Source organism: Galeopterus variegatus, unplaced genomic scaffold, assembly GCF_000696425.1.
Source record: "Galeopterus variegatus unplaced genomic scaffold, G_variegatus-3.0.2 Scaffold2875, whole genome shotgun sequence".
NCBI classification, from domain to species: domain Eukaryota; kingdom Metazoa; phylum Chordata; class Mammalia; order Dermoptera; family Cynocephalidae; genus Galeopterus; species Galeopterus variegatus.
Genome location: NW_007728986.1, coordinates 75817 through 90631, shown reverse-complemented (window position 1 = coordinate 90631; position 14815 = coordinate 75817). Strand labels below are relative to the sequence as shown.

General features: G+C 43.8%; 1 protein-coding gene across 1 annotated transcript in view; it reads right to left on the bottom strand.

Moving 5' to 3' along the window:
- Nucleotides 1–14815, bottom strand: part of SFXN5 (sideroflexin 5) — a 126201-nt gene that overhangs the window by 105547 nt on the left and 5839 nt on the right. Inside the window, exon 2 of the mRNA XM_008583256.1 lies at nucleotides 7409–7477. Within this exon, the coding sequence (XP_008581478.1) occupies nucleotides 7409–7477 (69 nt within the window). The remainder of the gene's footprint in view (nucleotides 1–7408; nucleotides 7478–14815) is intronic.

Genomic DNA, 14815 nt, shown 5'->3' with positions numbered 1-14815 from the left:
CACCAAGCTTCAGTGAGTTTTGGGGGGACATAATTCAGTCCACTACACCAGCTATCCTAAGAACTTTGAAAATAAGCATGCCCTCTAGCCTGGTTACCCTACTCCTGGGAATTTATTCTAAAAAATAAATTTAGCAGAAATGAAGTTATATGCCTCACACCATTTTTTTTTTTGTAGGAAAGCAAAAGATAGGAAACAACGTATCTGTTAGACCTAAAAGTCTAATATGGGATAGTTATTTATGCCACAAAACTTGATTCTTAAAAATTATAAAGACTAGGAAACGAAAAAAGCAAATAAAAAAGTGTATGATCAATGTCATAAGCATGCCAAAACTGTAAACCCAAGGACAAGAACTGGAAGTGTATAAGGGTACTGACAATTGAGGATTTTTTAAATGAAAGATTTCATTAAAGATTTTAAAATCAGAATATCTAGTGCTGTCTAGAATGCACTGAAATGGACAACCTCACTCACTGCTGTTGGGATTATAAACTGATAAAATCTCGGTACAGGTTGGTACAATTTGCAGGGCAACTTGGCAATACATAGCAAACGCCTTAAAAAGTCTTTTATGCAGAAATTCCACATCTAGGAATAAAAAAAAAAAAAAACCAAGAGCACAAGGTTCAGGGAGCTTCCGGATAGGTGAACACATGGAGTTTCCCGGAGTGTGAAAACCGGGGAGGGCACTGAAGCTCCACGCCACTTCCCCCATACATTGCCCTGTGCGTCTCTTCATCATACCCTTTGTAACATCCTTTAAAATAAACTGGTAAACCTAAGTGCGTGTTTCCCTGAGTTTTCATCTCCAGGTAGACAGTGTTGGAATTGAATTGGTATCCACACCAGCTGGTGTCCACAAGAGAACTGCAGGCTTGCTCGCTGGTGGGGAGAAATCTCCACACATTTGGACACAGAAGTCAGTCTTCTGTGTTGATGATTGCTACTGAGGAAGAGTATAGGGAAGAGCCATTCGGTGTGTGTTTTTTCCCACTCAATTACTATGCACTTATTAAACACATTTTTATACAACATTTAATGACAAGGAAAAAGACTCACGATGTGCTACATGGAAAAAAGTATATTTCATGTATACATGTATATCATACGTGATTCTCTCCATATACAAGGGGGTCTTCAAAAAGTTCATGGAAAGATTCTATTTTTCCATGAACATTTTGAAGTACCCTCATATACTTATATAGGATATGTACATATTATGCAAATCATCCCAATTTTGTGCATACACATACACCAAAATGTATGGTGGTTATTTCTGGTAGGTGAGTTTATAAGCAGTTTTTATTTTCTTCTTTAGACTTATGTATCTTACAGTATGTAGGCATCACCACCAGAATCGCATCACATCAGGAGGCACGTAATGTCAGTTTTTTTCATTGTTAATGATGCTAAGTTTGGTCACCTAGTTAAAGGATGTCCTCCAAGTTCTCCACTGTAAAGGTACTTTTTCCCTTTGTAATTGCTAAGTAAGTAATCTGCAGGGTGATACTTTGAAAGCAAATGCATATCCTGTTTCCCAACAATCTTTTACTCTCCACAAAGAGTACTGGTTAATGATGCTGATGGAAATGACTTACTCATTCAGAGTTACACAAAGTTATTTCCTCCAACATTTACTAACTAACATTATTCTATGAAGAGTTTTTTCCTCCCACCTTTCTAGTATTACTATGGTGTCTCAGTCCGTCTGTGCTGCTATAACATAATATCACGGACTGGGTAATTTATAAAGAACAGATATTTACTTCTCACAGTTCTGGAGGCTGGAAGTCCAAGATCCAGGCACCAGCATTTGGTGTCTGGTGGAGGCTGCATCTTTCAGAGGATAGAAATTCTGTGTCTTCACATGGCAGAAGGCAGAAGGGCAGGAGGGCCAAACAATGTGTGACACTTCTTCAAAAAGGGCCTAATCCCATTCACACAGAGGAGCCCTCACGGCCCAATCACATAAGGGCCCCACCTCTTACTACTGTCACATTGGCCATTAAATTTCAACTCCTGAATTTTGGAGGAGATACATTCAAACCATAGCATATGGACTCAGATTTTTAAAAAATTCAATGTGTTAAAATCCAATGCTGTTTTCTTCTTAATTTCAAACTGTCCCAAATGTGGCCAGTGGTTTCCTTTCAAGCCAGTTTCTGTGTCTCCATCATTCTTTGAGCATTCCCTACTTTCTGCAGCAACTCTCACTGCCTCAGACCTGTATTCCACCATCTTTCCAAGGAGTCCTGGCTCCTTTTTTAGGGTAGTGGTATTTAGAAATAGAGATCTGAGTGCTAAGTGTGTTCATTTTTACTGGGGTGTCATTATTTCTAGGCCTTTTTAATGAACAGAGTCAGGAAATTAAACAATGCAATGTAAGTGTGTGTGTGTGTGTGTATGTGTGTGTGTGTAAATCATGAATTCATATTAATATCTCCAATTCAAATACATCATATAGTTCTTTTTATCTTTTCCCCTACTCCGTATTTGTATCTCCCAACTCCCACAGTGAGAACCCTGGTTCTCAACATCAATATAATTACTTATTTATCCTATCCTACAATACATCCAAAATAATTTCAGATTACTACACCAATATTAGTATTGAGTTGGTATTATTAATACTATTTCAGTAAGTTTTCTCTGCCCTTCAGGATGATAATCTTTCAACCATTCATTCCCTTAAGTAATTATTGTATTCAGAATAGCAAATTCCTTCCATCTGTGGAACATAATTAAGAGTAACTCAGGCCATATGTGGTACAGCCTTGCCCTTAGAGATCTAGATCTAATTCCATGGCCTACGTGGAAGACCAGAGCTTTTTCTCTTGGGCTTCTGCAAGCTCCCGTGTTGGGAAAATATAGGAAAACGGTCAGGACCCTCAGATGTTCAGAATCTTGCCAAGCATTTGATGTAAATAGGCACATGCGCTCAGGTGTTCCTTGGTTATCGTCTAGTGTAATTGGGCATGTGCACCCAGGTGTCCTGAGTTATGGACTTAAGTATAAAAGATGAGTGGCTCTGGGCCTCAGAGTCTTCCATCCCTGGGATGCCCCCCAGGGGGAGGTCACTACTGCTGCAGGCCGCTGCTGCTAGTGCCCCTGGGGCCCTCCGCAAGGCCACCAGCACCACTGGACCTGTAAGCTACCAGACCTGAAAGCTGCTGCCGCTGAGGAAGCTGAGGACTGAGCTTGCGTCGTATGCCAACAGCTCCCAGAATCTTTCCCAATTACCTAGCATGCATGTGAGGGGTCTGGTGACCCAGTCTGTACAATGGGTTTGAAGAGTCTGAGCCCTAGCTCTGACAATATAAATGGAAACTCAGTATAACTAAAATAACAAAAATATTTTGGCTTTAGTTATGATTTGCCTAGCTTTACATCCTGGTGATTTCCTTCCCCAGGTCTGATTCTGCAACACTGTACCCTGAAAAGGAGACTCACAGACCTTCAAGATCCCCCCAAATAATCTACTCTTGCAGAGATTTCATGAACCAGCAGACTTTGCTGACAACCTCCCAGGAAAGATGGTAGAGAGGATAATAGTGCAAATTCACAGCTTTCACAGGTACAGCAGGCATCGCCAATCTCAAAGAGCCCCCAGCCACATCCCGCTGTGGCATTTATTTTACTGGTCTTTCAGCTCAATCTGGTTTCTTGCTCTCCTTCCCACTGTTCTTTCCTCTTCTACCTTCTCTCTCCTCTCTGCTATTAGGATCAAAAAAGTATAATTCTTCTCCCTCTGTCAAGCAGAGCAACCTCCTTTTCTGAAGCCTTGTTCAAGGCATTCTCAAAACAAAGACAGCCTTCTTCCTAAGAGGAACTACAGTGAATAAAATTTCCTCCGCCTCATTACACATACAAGGGTTGGAATCTTTTTAAAGCTCGGTTAGTTATAAATTGCAAACAAGTAGCTGCAAAACTCTCTAAAGATGAGTCTGTCCATTTACTCAGCTAATGCCCCACAGAACCGGGTCACCAGATGGCTCAAGCTGCCCAGGATCTTCTCACTCTGGGAACCTCCAGCTTCCAGAGCTACCTCCTCATGTCTTCCACTATCCTCCCACCCTCACCAGATCTCCTCCACATGAGCAGCCACCACCTCACTCTCTCTCCCAGGACACCAGCCAAGGGTCTTGGGAAAGAAACAGTGTTTTGTAGACATGAGCCATGTTCTGTGTACTGAGCCCAGAAGTGAGGAGGAGGTTGGCCCTCCCGGTGTCCCACAACTCACAGGGGAGGGACACAGGTAAGAGACTTTCCTCTCGGTGCTTCTAATTTCTCATTGTGTTGGTGGAGATGACGTTGCTATACAACCTGCCTATGAGGGTGTAGTGGATTTAATTATGTCCCCCCAAACTCACTGAAGCTTGAATTGTGTCCCCAAAGTTTTATGTATTAGAAACTTGGCCCCCACTGTGACTGTTACGAGGGTGGGAAATCCTATTATGGCAATTGAAAGGCGGAGCCTTGAAGAGATGATTGGATTGTAGGACCATGACGTAGGGAATGGATTAAAAATGGTGGTCAGGGTGTGGTTCTGAGGGCTTTATAAAGAGATTGAATGAGAAGCTCTCTCTTTCTCCTATCATCTTGCTATGTGAGACCCCTGGGTCACTGTCACCACCACCAGATGGACTTTGGACTTACCAGTATCAGAAACTGTAAGCAATAAATTTTATTTTCTTATAAATTACCCAGTTCCATGTATTTTGTTATATGCAACAGAAACAGACTAATACAGAGGGTTAAGACCACTGCATTGCTGCCTGGAGGTCCCGTTCATGACCCTTCCAGAGTTTTTAGGGCCTAGAAGTTCTTCTGTGGGCAGAAACTTTCTAAAACCTGGTAGGTAGCCCTGGAAACAATCCCCAACTGGGGTGCATCAGGGAGGGGAGGAGCAGCTCTTCCTGGGAAGACTATCAGAATCTCTGATGAGGGGAAGGAACATGGGAAATTTGAAAAAATTCTAAAATTGCTGTTGCCTTGGTTCTTTTCTTTCTTTTTTTTTTTTTTTTATAAAGATGACCGGTAAGGGGATCTTAACCCTTGACTTGGTGTTGTCAGCACCATGCTCAGCCAGTGAGTGAACCGGCCATTCCTATATGAGATCCGAACCCGGGGCCTTGGTGTTATCAGCACCGCACTCTCCCGAGTGAGCCACAGGCCGGCCCACCTTGGTTATTTTCTAGTCATTAAATATTTAAGTTGCTTTGCCATTTCAATTAATAGTTTTTAAAAAAAGGTATAAGATTGTTTTTATTTACAGATAGGAAAAAAAAGGATAAAAATGGTTTAGTGATGTACCAGAATGTTGAGGTCTTTCAAGACACAAGAGGTAGAGAAAGACATGGTTCAGGAAGACAGAAGTAAAATGAAATGGTCTCAGAATGGGAGGAGGGTCAACTGGGCAAAGGAAGGGTTGAGCCCCCTGGCACAGGCAGCACGCTGCCTTGTAGCTGCTCATCCAACCCCAAGGCGCCTGCCTGCCCGTGGTAATCTGAAGAGCGCTGAAATACTCCCTACCTCCCAAGTCTCCCTCACCATTTCTCAAGGTGCCTCTAACTCTACCATTAGTACCTCTATCCTTTTAGTTAAACACTGGCCTCTGCTGACTCCTCCATCAAGCAAGTGGCATTTACATTGGGATTTTAGGAATGCAACTGTATCTAGTTTTGCATAGGTCTGGAACTTTCTAGAATGACACATTACCTAGGCTAGGTAAGTAGTTTCTCTAGTTTGGTGCTCTTCCAGATTTTTATGTAATCACAGTATTTACTCCTTAGGAGAACCCAGACAGAGCCTAGAAGTACAGCAGCCTTGCCCTTAAGAGGTGGTAGCCCAGAAGGGCAAATAAGGCCAGCCAGTAAAATGCAGGAGCCCTTTGTTCTTGCTGAGATGCAGTAGGAAGCTACATAGCAGGGTGATTCCCACATTTCACATTACTGGGTTGCTCCCTCAGGTACACTGGGGTGGTTCAGGCCCAGATGCCCAGCATCTGTGCTTCCTTCTATCATGACTTTTCTCTCCCAGAGCTGGTCAACTCCAGAGCTGAGTAAGCCAATGCTCAGCACAGAGAAGATGTGCAGTGAAGTGCTGTCCATTCAGGAACCTCACTCAGAGGTTCAATGGCTTGCCTCAGGGTATGTGAGAACACAGGGCAGGAGCTCAGCCTTCTGCCAGCTAAGTAATCTTGGGTAAGTTCCCTAAACTCACATTACCTGAACGGGAATGCAAAGTGGCTGAGAATAAGGGTCTGGAGACAAGCGTTCCTGGATTCATACCCTAGCTCCACCATTCAGCAGCACTGTGTGCACGAGACTTAACTTCTGTTTCTTCATCTGTAAAATGGAACTTATAATAGCATCCACCTCTTAGGGTTGCTTTGAGTTAATCTGATGAACTAACGCATGTAAAATACTTACAAACTGCCTTTGCGCACAGTGTTTAACAAATATTTGATGTTTTATATGTACATGCTTTCCTACCCACATTTGTGAAGATATCTAAAAAGCCCATAAAGGCACACTTCTAAGGATGGCTAAAATAAAATTTTTAAATTTGACAATAGCAAATGTTGATGAGGAAGTGGAGCAACTGGAACTCTCACACATTGCTGAAGGAAATGTAAAAATATACAGCCACTTTCAACAAGAGTTTGGCAGTTTCTGATAAAGCTGTGAGTCAGCAATCCCATTCCTAGTTATTTACTCAAGAGAAATGAAAGCATATATCCACACAAATAATGTTCATAGCAATTTTATTCATAATAGCCAAAAAAGGAAAAGAATCCAGGTGTTCATCGATAAGTGGATGAATAAACAAATTCTGGAACATCCTTTCAGCAAAACACTACTCAGAACAAGAAGGGATGAACTACTGACACATGCAACCGAGCTCAATCTCAAAAGCATTATGTTGAGGAAAAGAAACCAGACACAAAATGCTGCATACTGTAGGATACCATTTATATGACATTCTGTAAACAGCAAAACAATAGAAATAGAAAACAGAAGAGCAGTTGCCAGGGGCTGAGGGTAGGGGGGAATCTGTAGTGTTTGAACTTTTTTAATGAGTATATAATTTATGTCCTTCGTAATAATTTCATGAAAGTTTTAAATAATGGTAATCACAATGCTATATACCTTAAAGGGGTGTTATGAGATCTAAATGAAATAATGTAAAAGAGCACACAACACAGTCAATGAACCCAGACAGACAGACAGACACAACAGATATAGGTAGAGATATCTGTTACCTTCCTCTCACTGCCCACATCCCCTATCCTCTTCACTTCCCCATCCTCACCCTCCCTGGGTCTTCAGATGACTCACACATTCTAAAGTGACAACATACAAAGGCCAAAGGGGCTCCACAGAGAGTGACAGCCATGACTTACCTCAGTGACAAAGAGTGTGCGAGGGTCGATGATATCCAAGAAGTGCCTGAAGCGGCCGTAGAAGGATGTCTGGAGAAGCGGGTGGGAGAGGAGAGAAGATCAGCAGCTGTACACCATCCTCCAGACAAGGGGGGACCCTCCCCACAGCTCACCCTTATCATTGGGGTTCCCCAGTCCCCATGACCCCCCATGTGGGTGATGAATACCAATGACGCCTCACTGCTCAGGGACCTGAAGGCAGCTTTCCCAGGCCAAGATTTCCTACAGTCAACTCAGAGAGACCATTAAGATACTCAGTAACTGTGACTTCCATTTTTCTCCTTCTGTCCCAGTACCCTGAGCTCTGCTCTGAGCCTTTGAGAAGCTCACAAGCACCACTGGGCATGCACGCTAAGGTGAAGCCTAGCCCTCAGCCCTCTCTCCCACCCTCCCTGCCTTGCTTAGGGCCTCTTGAGTGACAGAGTGTCCTGCATACCCTTCACAGGGTCCCTCTCTAGGTCCAGCTCTGCCCCTAGGGGAAAGCTCCCAGAGGCAGAGCCCAAGCATAGCAGTGCAAAGCTCACAGTCCCCAGGCCCTCCTTCACCTACAGGCCTGGAGCTGCTGTGAGTCAAAGGATGAGGGGCCAGCTTCCCCCAGCCTTACCCCAGAACAGGGGCCCTGGAAAAGGAGGGCTTTGTGCTAAGCAGGCCACAGGCATTAGAGCACAATGAAAGGAAACCAAGCAACGCTGCAGCTGGGCCTTCTGCTCTAGGGACAAAGCCAGTTGGGCAAAGCCAAGCTCAAGGGGAGGAGAAAGGGTGCCAAGCTCAGGGATGAAGAGGAAAGCTGCAAACGCTGGGGGTTCATGCCTCACTACACTCTGGGCACTGCCCCAAATTCCTCCCTGGAGCTCTGCAGCTCTGCAAGCACCACCCTCTGCACATGGAGGAAACAGAAGCTTCCACATTCCCTTTCCTTGCTCACTAGGACACTTGATCCTGCAGTTAAATTCTGCTCCTTCCCCTTCCCAACAAAGACCCTGCAATAGGCCCCAGGCCACCTCAAAGTCCCACACACATCAGGCCCCATCTCGTCTTCATTTCTCTGCTCGCTGTACCACCCCTACGTGGAGCAGCCTCTCTGCCCCCTAAATCCACCTCATATAGGTGCTGCCTTTCACAGACCAGATCAAGCTTCAGCACCATTCCTAAAGAAGATGGTTGCTTCTCTAACCCTTATAACTCGAATGGCCCAAACCACTTCCCCATTGAAGACTTAAATACTTGATGGTCATACAGCGGTCCTAGCAAAATTTCACCTCTAAGAATTTAGACTACGGAAATAATCAGAGATGCTCAGAGACGTGTTCAGAAGGTATATGCCAAGGACGTTCACTGCTGCATCATTTACAAAGGTGGACGGTTAAATAAATGATGGTCCATTCATATGACTGAATACTATGTGGCCATTTAAAATCATGTTTTCAGACAACATTATGACATGGAAAAGTGCTTATGATTTTGTAAAATGCATATAAGCAGTGTGATTCCAACTTAATAAAGAAGATAAACAGAGCTAGATAAATACTAAATGAAGAGCAAAGAGACCAAATAACATCCAGATCCTGGTCCACTCAAAGGAAAAGGGCTCCTTAGAGAAGTGGCTGAACCCAGACCCGGAGCAGGGAAGGTACACGGTGAAACTGGTACAGAATTTTGCACCAGAGAGGAATGAAGTGCCACCCCCAAAATGATGGCGACATGTTAAAAGGATCACTGAGGGGCAGATGGACATTGTGAGCCTCTGATGTGATACCCTAAGAAGTCCACAGCTTCATTTACATAGTATTCTGGACAGGCTGAATCTAATCATGAGGAAACATCAGACAAACCCAAATTCATGAGCATTCCACAAAATAACTGGCCATGTTCATCATAAATGTCAATGTCACACAAGGAACAACTGACAAACTGTTCCACATTAAAGGAAACTAAAGAGAAAACGCACCGTGTGGGGCCGGCCTGTGGCTCACTCGGGAGAGTGCGGTGCTGATAACACCAAGGCCACGGGTTCGGATCCCATATAGGGATGGCCGGTTTGCTCACTGGGTGAGTGTGGTGCTGACAACACCAAGTCAAGGGTTAAGATCCCCTTACCGGTCATCTTTTTAAAAAAAAAACAAAAAAAACCAAAAAAAAAACGCACTGTGTGATTCAGGACTGGATCCTGGACTAGAGGGGAAAATGCTTTCAAGGGCATTATTGAGACAAGTGCCAAAATTGGAATATGGACCATAGATTAATAAAAGTATTGTATCCATGTTAAATTTCTTGAATATAATATCTGTTCTGTGGTTATGTAAGAGAATGTTCTTGCTTGTATGAGATGTACACCGAAGGTTGAGTATTAAGGGATGAGTAAATGTAACCTACTCTTCAATGGTTGAAGAAAAATAGCGTATGTAAATATACAGGGAAGCCATAAAATCTGGAAATGTAGGTACTATAGTTTTATTTATTTACAGTTCAAAGATGTCATTGATGATACTATTATTGCTATGTTTCCAGACTTTGTGATCACATGCAGAGAAAGAAAATAATAAAGGAAATGTGATCAAATGTTAAAAACTGGTGGGGGCTGGTCAGTTGGCTCAGTTGGTTAGAGTGCAATGTTATAACACCAAGATGAAGGGTTCAGATCCCCATGCTGGCCACCTGCCAAAAAACACAAAAAAAAACAGAACAAAAACTTGTGGATCTAGGCAAAGGGTATATGGAAGCTTTCCTTACTCTTCTTGCAACTTTTCTGTAAGAATGGAAGTGTTTTAAAACAAAAAGTTAAAAATTATATTTTTTTTAAAAAGCCAGATGAAAATACATTAACATGTGACAGTGACTGCCTCTGGGAATTAAATTGTGGGTAATTTAAATTTCTATATCTTTTAAAATTAGAAAAAACTAATATTATATATATGGATGTAATATTCTATTTTTAAAAATATAATCGAATTAAAATACAAGCTGGTACTTTAAGTAACATACTTGATTGTAAGCTTCTGAAGGACATGAGTTTGTTGGACATTCCTTCCTTATCCTCCAGAGTTCTTAGTCGTACCTAGAAGTGGCTCCACAGATACTCCTGCCTTGTTAATGAATGAGTGGGCTGATGAGCAGCCAATGACCTCCAGGCCTCCTGGAGAGGGTGGAGTCCAGGCTGGGCTTTAGGAGGGTGGGATCAGAAAAGGATAGGGGCCGGCCCGGTGGCGCACTGCTACAGTGCGCTGCTTGGGAGCGCGGCAGCGCTCCCGCCGAGGGTTCGGATCCCACATACAGACCGGTTCCCACTCACTGGCTGAGCGAGGTGCGGGCGCAGCACCGAGGGTTGCGATCCGTTGCCGGACACGAAAAAAGACAAAAAGGAAAAAAAAAAAAAGAAAAGGATAACAGGAGGGCACCTAGTGGTCCAAGGAGGGAAGAGGATTGGCAGGGGCAGAGGTAAGACTCTGGAAGGAGAATAGCTGGAGAAATGCAACTTCTTGAAGATGGTCCAGCAGAAACTTCCAGCCTCTGACATGCCCTGTGGCCTGGCACTGTTGTGATCCTGTCCCAGCCCTGCCAGCCCACTGTGTCGCTTTTGACCATAGGCACTGGGGGAGAGTCCCAGATAAAGCATTCTGCCCCAATAGACATCTACAAACTCCCACTGAGCTAAACTCAGAGAACACCACAATGAACAAGCCCTCAAGGAGCTTAGATCCCATAAAGATAAACAATTACAAACAAATAAGTAAACAAATAACTACAAAACACTGTGATCAATGCTTAAATGGGGCATCATGAAGTGCATTGAGGACACAGATTTCTTCCTATTTCTTTCCAGAATGAGTCCAGGAGGCATCCCAGAGGAACTGGGACAGGGAGGTGGATGAGTTTACCAAGCAAAGAAGGGTACAGGCAAGAGTATGATGGCACAGAGGCTGGGATCGGAAACTGCACCAGATTCCTGGGGTCTCTCCATTCATTCACTATTCAACTAGCTCTTAAGAACCTACTGTGTGCCCAGCTCTGTGCTAGGTCCTGGGGGCTCCCTCTGAGGCTGACTGACTGTGGGGGAAAAGAGGATGAATAAAGAGTTACAGATGATGCCTAGATTTCTAGGTAGACAGGAATGTCAATCAACCAGGGTAAGGAAAGTAGGAAGCACAGGAAAGTGAGAAGCACACTGATTCGGTGAAGAAGATAAAAAGTCCTGTATTGGTCACATAAGTCTGAGATGCTTAAAGGGCCTTCCAGATGTAAATTTTCAATAAACACTTGGAAATATAGCCCTGAGATTTAAGAAAGGGGTTCTGAGTTGGAAATGCTAAGCACAGATGATAGTGTCCTAGCCCAATCAGCCTAAGATCTCCAGGGACAAACCTATAATCTGAAAAAGTCAGGTTGGTTCACTGCACACAGTCGAAGAACTCTCTCACCAAACAAACAAAAAAAGATTGAGTTAATATAGAATTTTGAGTAAAGGTGGAGTAAAATTTAAATGAAGCAGTGACTCAATAGGCTCAAAGTAAAGCAAGGCTATGTAGAAAGAGGTCAACATAGGTCTGAACTGACAAGTGCACACAGGGTCTTGTTTCCTTGGAAACTATAAAATTAAGATTAATGTGGAATGTTGGGACCAGAAACCTCTTATTTAAAGCTAAGCACTTGGGTTGATTCTCTGAGGCAAAGTGGCTTAGATCTGCCAATCAAGAGGTGGATGTTTCATTCCTATTATATGACTTCAAACAGCAAAATTTCTGGCAGTCTATGATCTTAGAGAACGAGATTTCACAAGAATGAAAGAGTGGTTACTCAAAGAAAGGGCTGTTCTGATAGTTTATAGCTGCAGCGGGTCCTTGCGAGAAACATCGTTTCTTTGCAGCTGGCTTTATCTGTGCCTGTCCTCCGGTCTGATGAGTGGCCAGGAAGGTTTTTACTTTCTAGGTCTGAGTTTTTATTTTCTCAATAGTTTGAAATGTATGGCCTCATTTTACCTCCAAAAACTCAGCCCCCGTCTTTACCTAATCACAGAGTCTGTGGATATTTCTCCTCTTTTTCTTTACTGTAAGAATGAGTCAGCCAAGTGATTCCTCCCCTTTCTCTTCACAGGAAAGGTGAGTCAGCTAATTCTCAGCAAGGGCCCTGGGCTGCAGCACCAGGCTGCCTTCCCACCAATCTGGCTCACCCTCTCCCCACCTGCAGACCCCCTGGGGAAGAACAGGCCTTGGGAGCTGCAGCTGATGTCAAAGGCCTGAGAAGAAACTGACAGCCCCCTAAATTACTGCTCTAAGGCATTAGGAATAAAATACTCACTGAACCTTTAACCCAAAAGCAGAAAGACTGGACCAGCCCAGTAGTCCTCACCAAGCTGCACACTGAATCACCTGCTGTAATAGTCCGTTTCTGTTGCTTATAACAAAATACATGGAACTGGGTAATTTATAAAGAAAACAAAATTTTTTGCTTACAGTTTCAGAGACTGGGAAGTCAAAATCCAGGAACACAACTGGTGAGAGCTTCCTCTGGTGGTGATTTCGGTGACACAAAGTATCACATGGCAGAAAATGACAGAGCAGAGACAGCAACAGACTCTTCCTTTTAAAGCGCTCAGAACCACACCCCTGACCCCTATTATTAATCCATTCTCTAGGGCATGGTCCTACAATATAATCCTCTTCAAGGCCCCACCTTTCAATTACCGTGATAGGATTTCTCACTCTCAACAGTTACAGTGGGGATTAAGCCTCAGTGAGGTTGGAGGGGCATCCAATCTACAGCATTCTGCCCCGACCCCCCCAAACTCATGTCCTTTTCACACACAAATACATTCATTTCATCCCCAAAGTCTTAACATGTTTCAACTCAAAGGTCCAAAGTTCAAAGTCCCATCTGTGAAATCAAACATGATATTTACTTCCAAGATACGATGGTGGGACAAGCATAGGGTACATATTCCCATTCAAAAAAGGAGAAAGAGGCCAAAAGAAAGGGGTAACAGGTCCTAAACAAGTCCATAACTCAGTAGGGCAGGCATTAAATCTCAAAGCTGTTGAATCATGTACCTTGACTCTGTGTTCGACATCCTGTGCACACTGGTGCAGGGGTTAGGTCCCCAAATCCTCAAGAAGCTCTGCTTTGGTGGCTTTCCTGGTCTCAGATGATGCTTTAGCTCTTGCAGGCTGGCATTCCACTCTGGTAGCTCCATAATTCTGGGGTCTCCATGGCAGTCCCGCTCTCATGGCTCCACTAGGCATGGCACTGATGGGCTTTCTCTACTGCAACTCTGAGCCCACATTTCTGCTCAGCATTGCTCTAGTGAAGGCTCTATGCAGTGACTCCGCCCCTGTGACAGATCTCTTCCTGGGCCCCAACTTTTCCACATACCCTTTGAAATCAGGGTGGAAGTTCCCAAGCTTTCACAGCTCTAGCATTCTGAGAGCTTGCAGACCTAACACCATGTGGATGCTGCCACAATTTTTGGCTTGTATCTTTTAAAGCTGCAGGTCCAGCCAGGCCTGGGTCCAATTTAGCCAAGGCTGGAGCAGCAGGGGTGCAGGAAGCAGCATCCTGAGGTGGCCCTGAGCAGCGAGCCTGTGGAGGGTGCCTCAGGCCTGTTCCCCAAGACCATTCTGTCTCCCTAGGCCTTTGGGCCTGAAAGGGAAGGGTTGGCCCCAGAGGCTTCTACAATGTCTTCAGGGCCTTTTCCCCCTTCTCTTGATAATCCCTTTCTTTTGTACTAATCTTAGCATCATTGCATTTTTCTCCTGAAAATGCTCTCTGCTTCTCTACCACATGGCCAGGCTGAAAATTTTCTAAATCTTTACACTCTGGCTTTATGTCATGCCTTTGCCACCATAACTCAGTGTAGATTGTTACAAGTAGCAATGCAGCTTCCTGAATGCTTTGCTGCTTAGAACTTTCTTCCACCAAATACCCTGGGGGTCAGCACCTTGAAGTTCCACATTCCATAGAATTTTGGGACATGAACAGAATGTAGCCAAGTTCCTTGCCAGTTCACAGCAAGGGTGATCTTTGCCCCAGTTTCCAGTAAGTCCCTTCTCATTTACATCTGAAACCACTTGAGAATGGTCTTTACAGTCTATATTTCTATCAGCATTCTGGTTGCCACCATTTAACCAGTCTCTAAAACATTCCAAACTTTCCCTGGCTTTCTTGTCTTCTAAACTTTCACCAGCATCTAGGCTTTTTCTGGCCTATTCCTCCAAATTCATCCACCTCTCAATACCCAGTTTCAAAGCTGTTTCTACATTTTCAAGTATTTGTTAAAAGCAACACCGTACTTCTCTGGTACCAATTTTCAATACTATAGATCAGATGTGCCCCCAACCTCATTGAGGTATAATCTGCACTGTAACTGTTGAGGGTGGG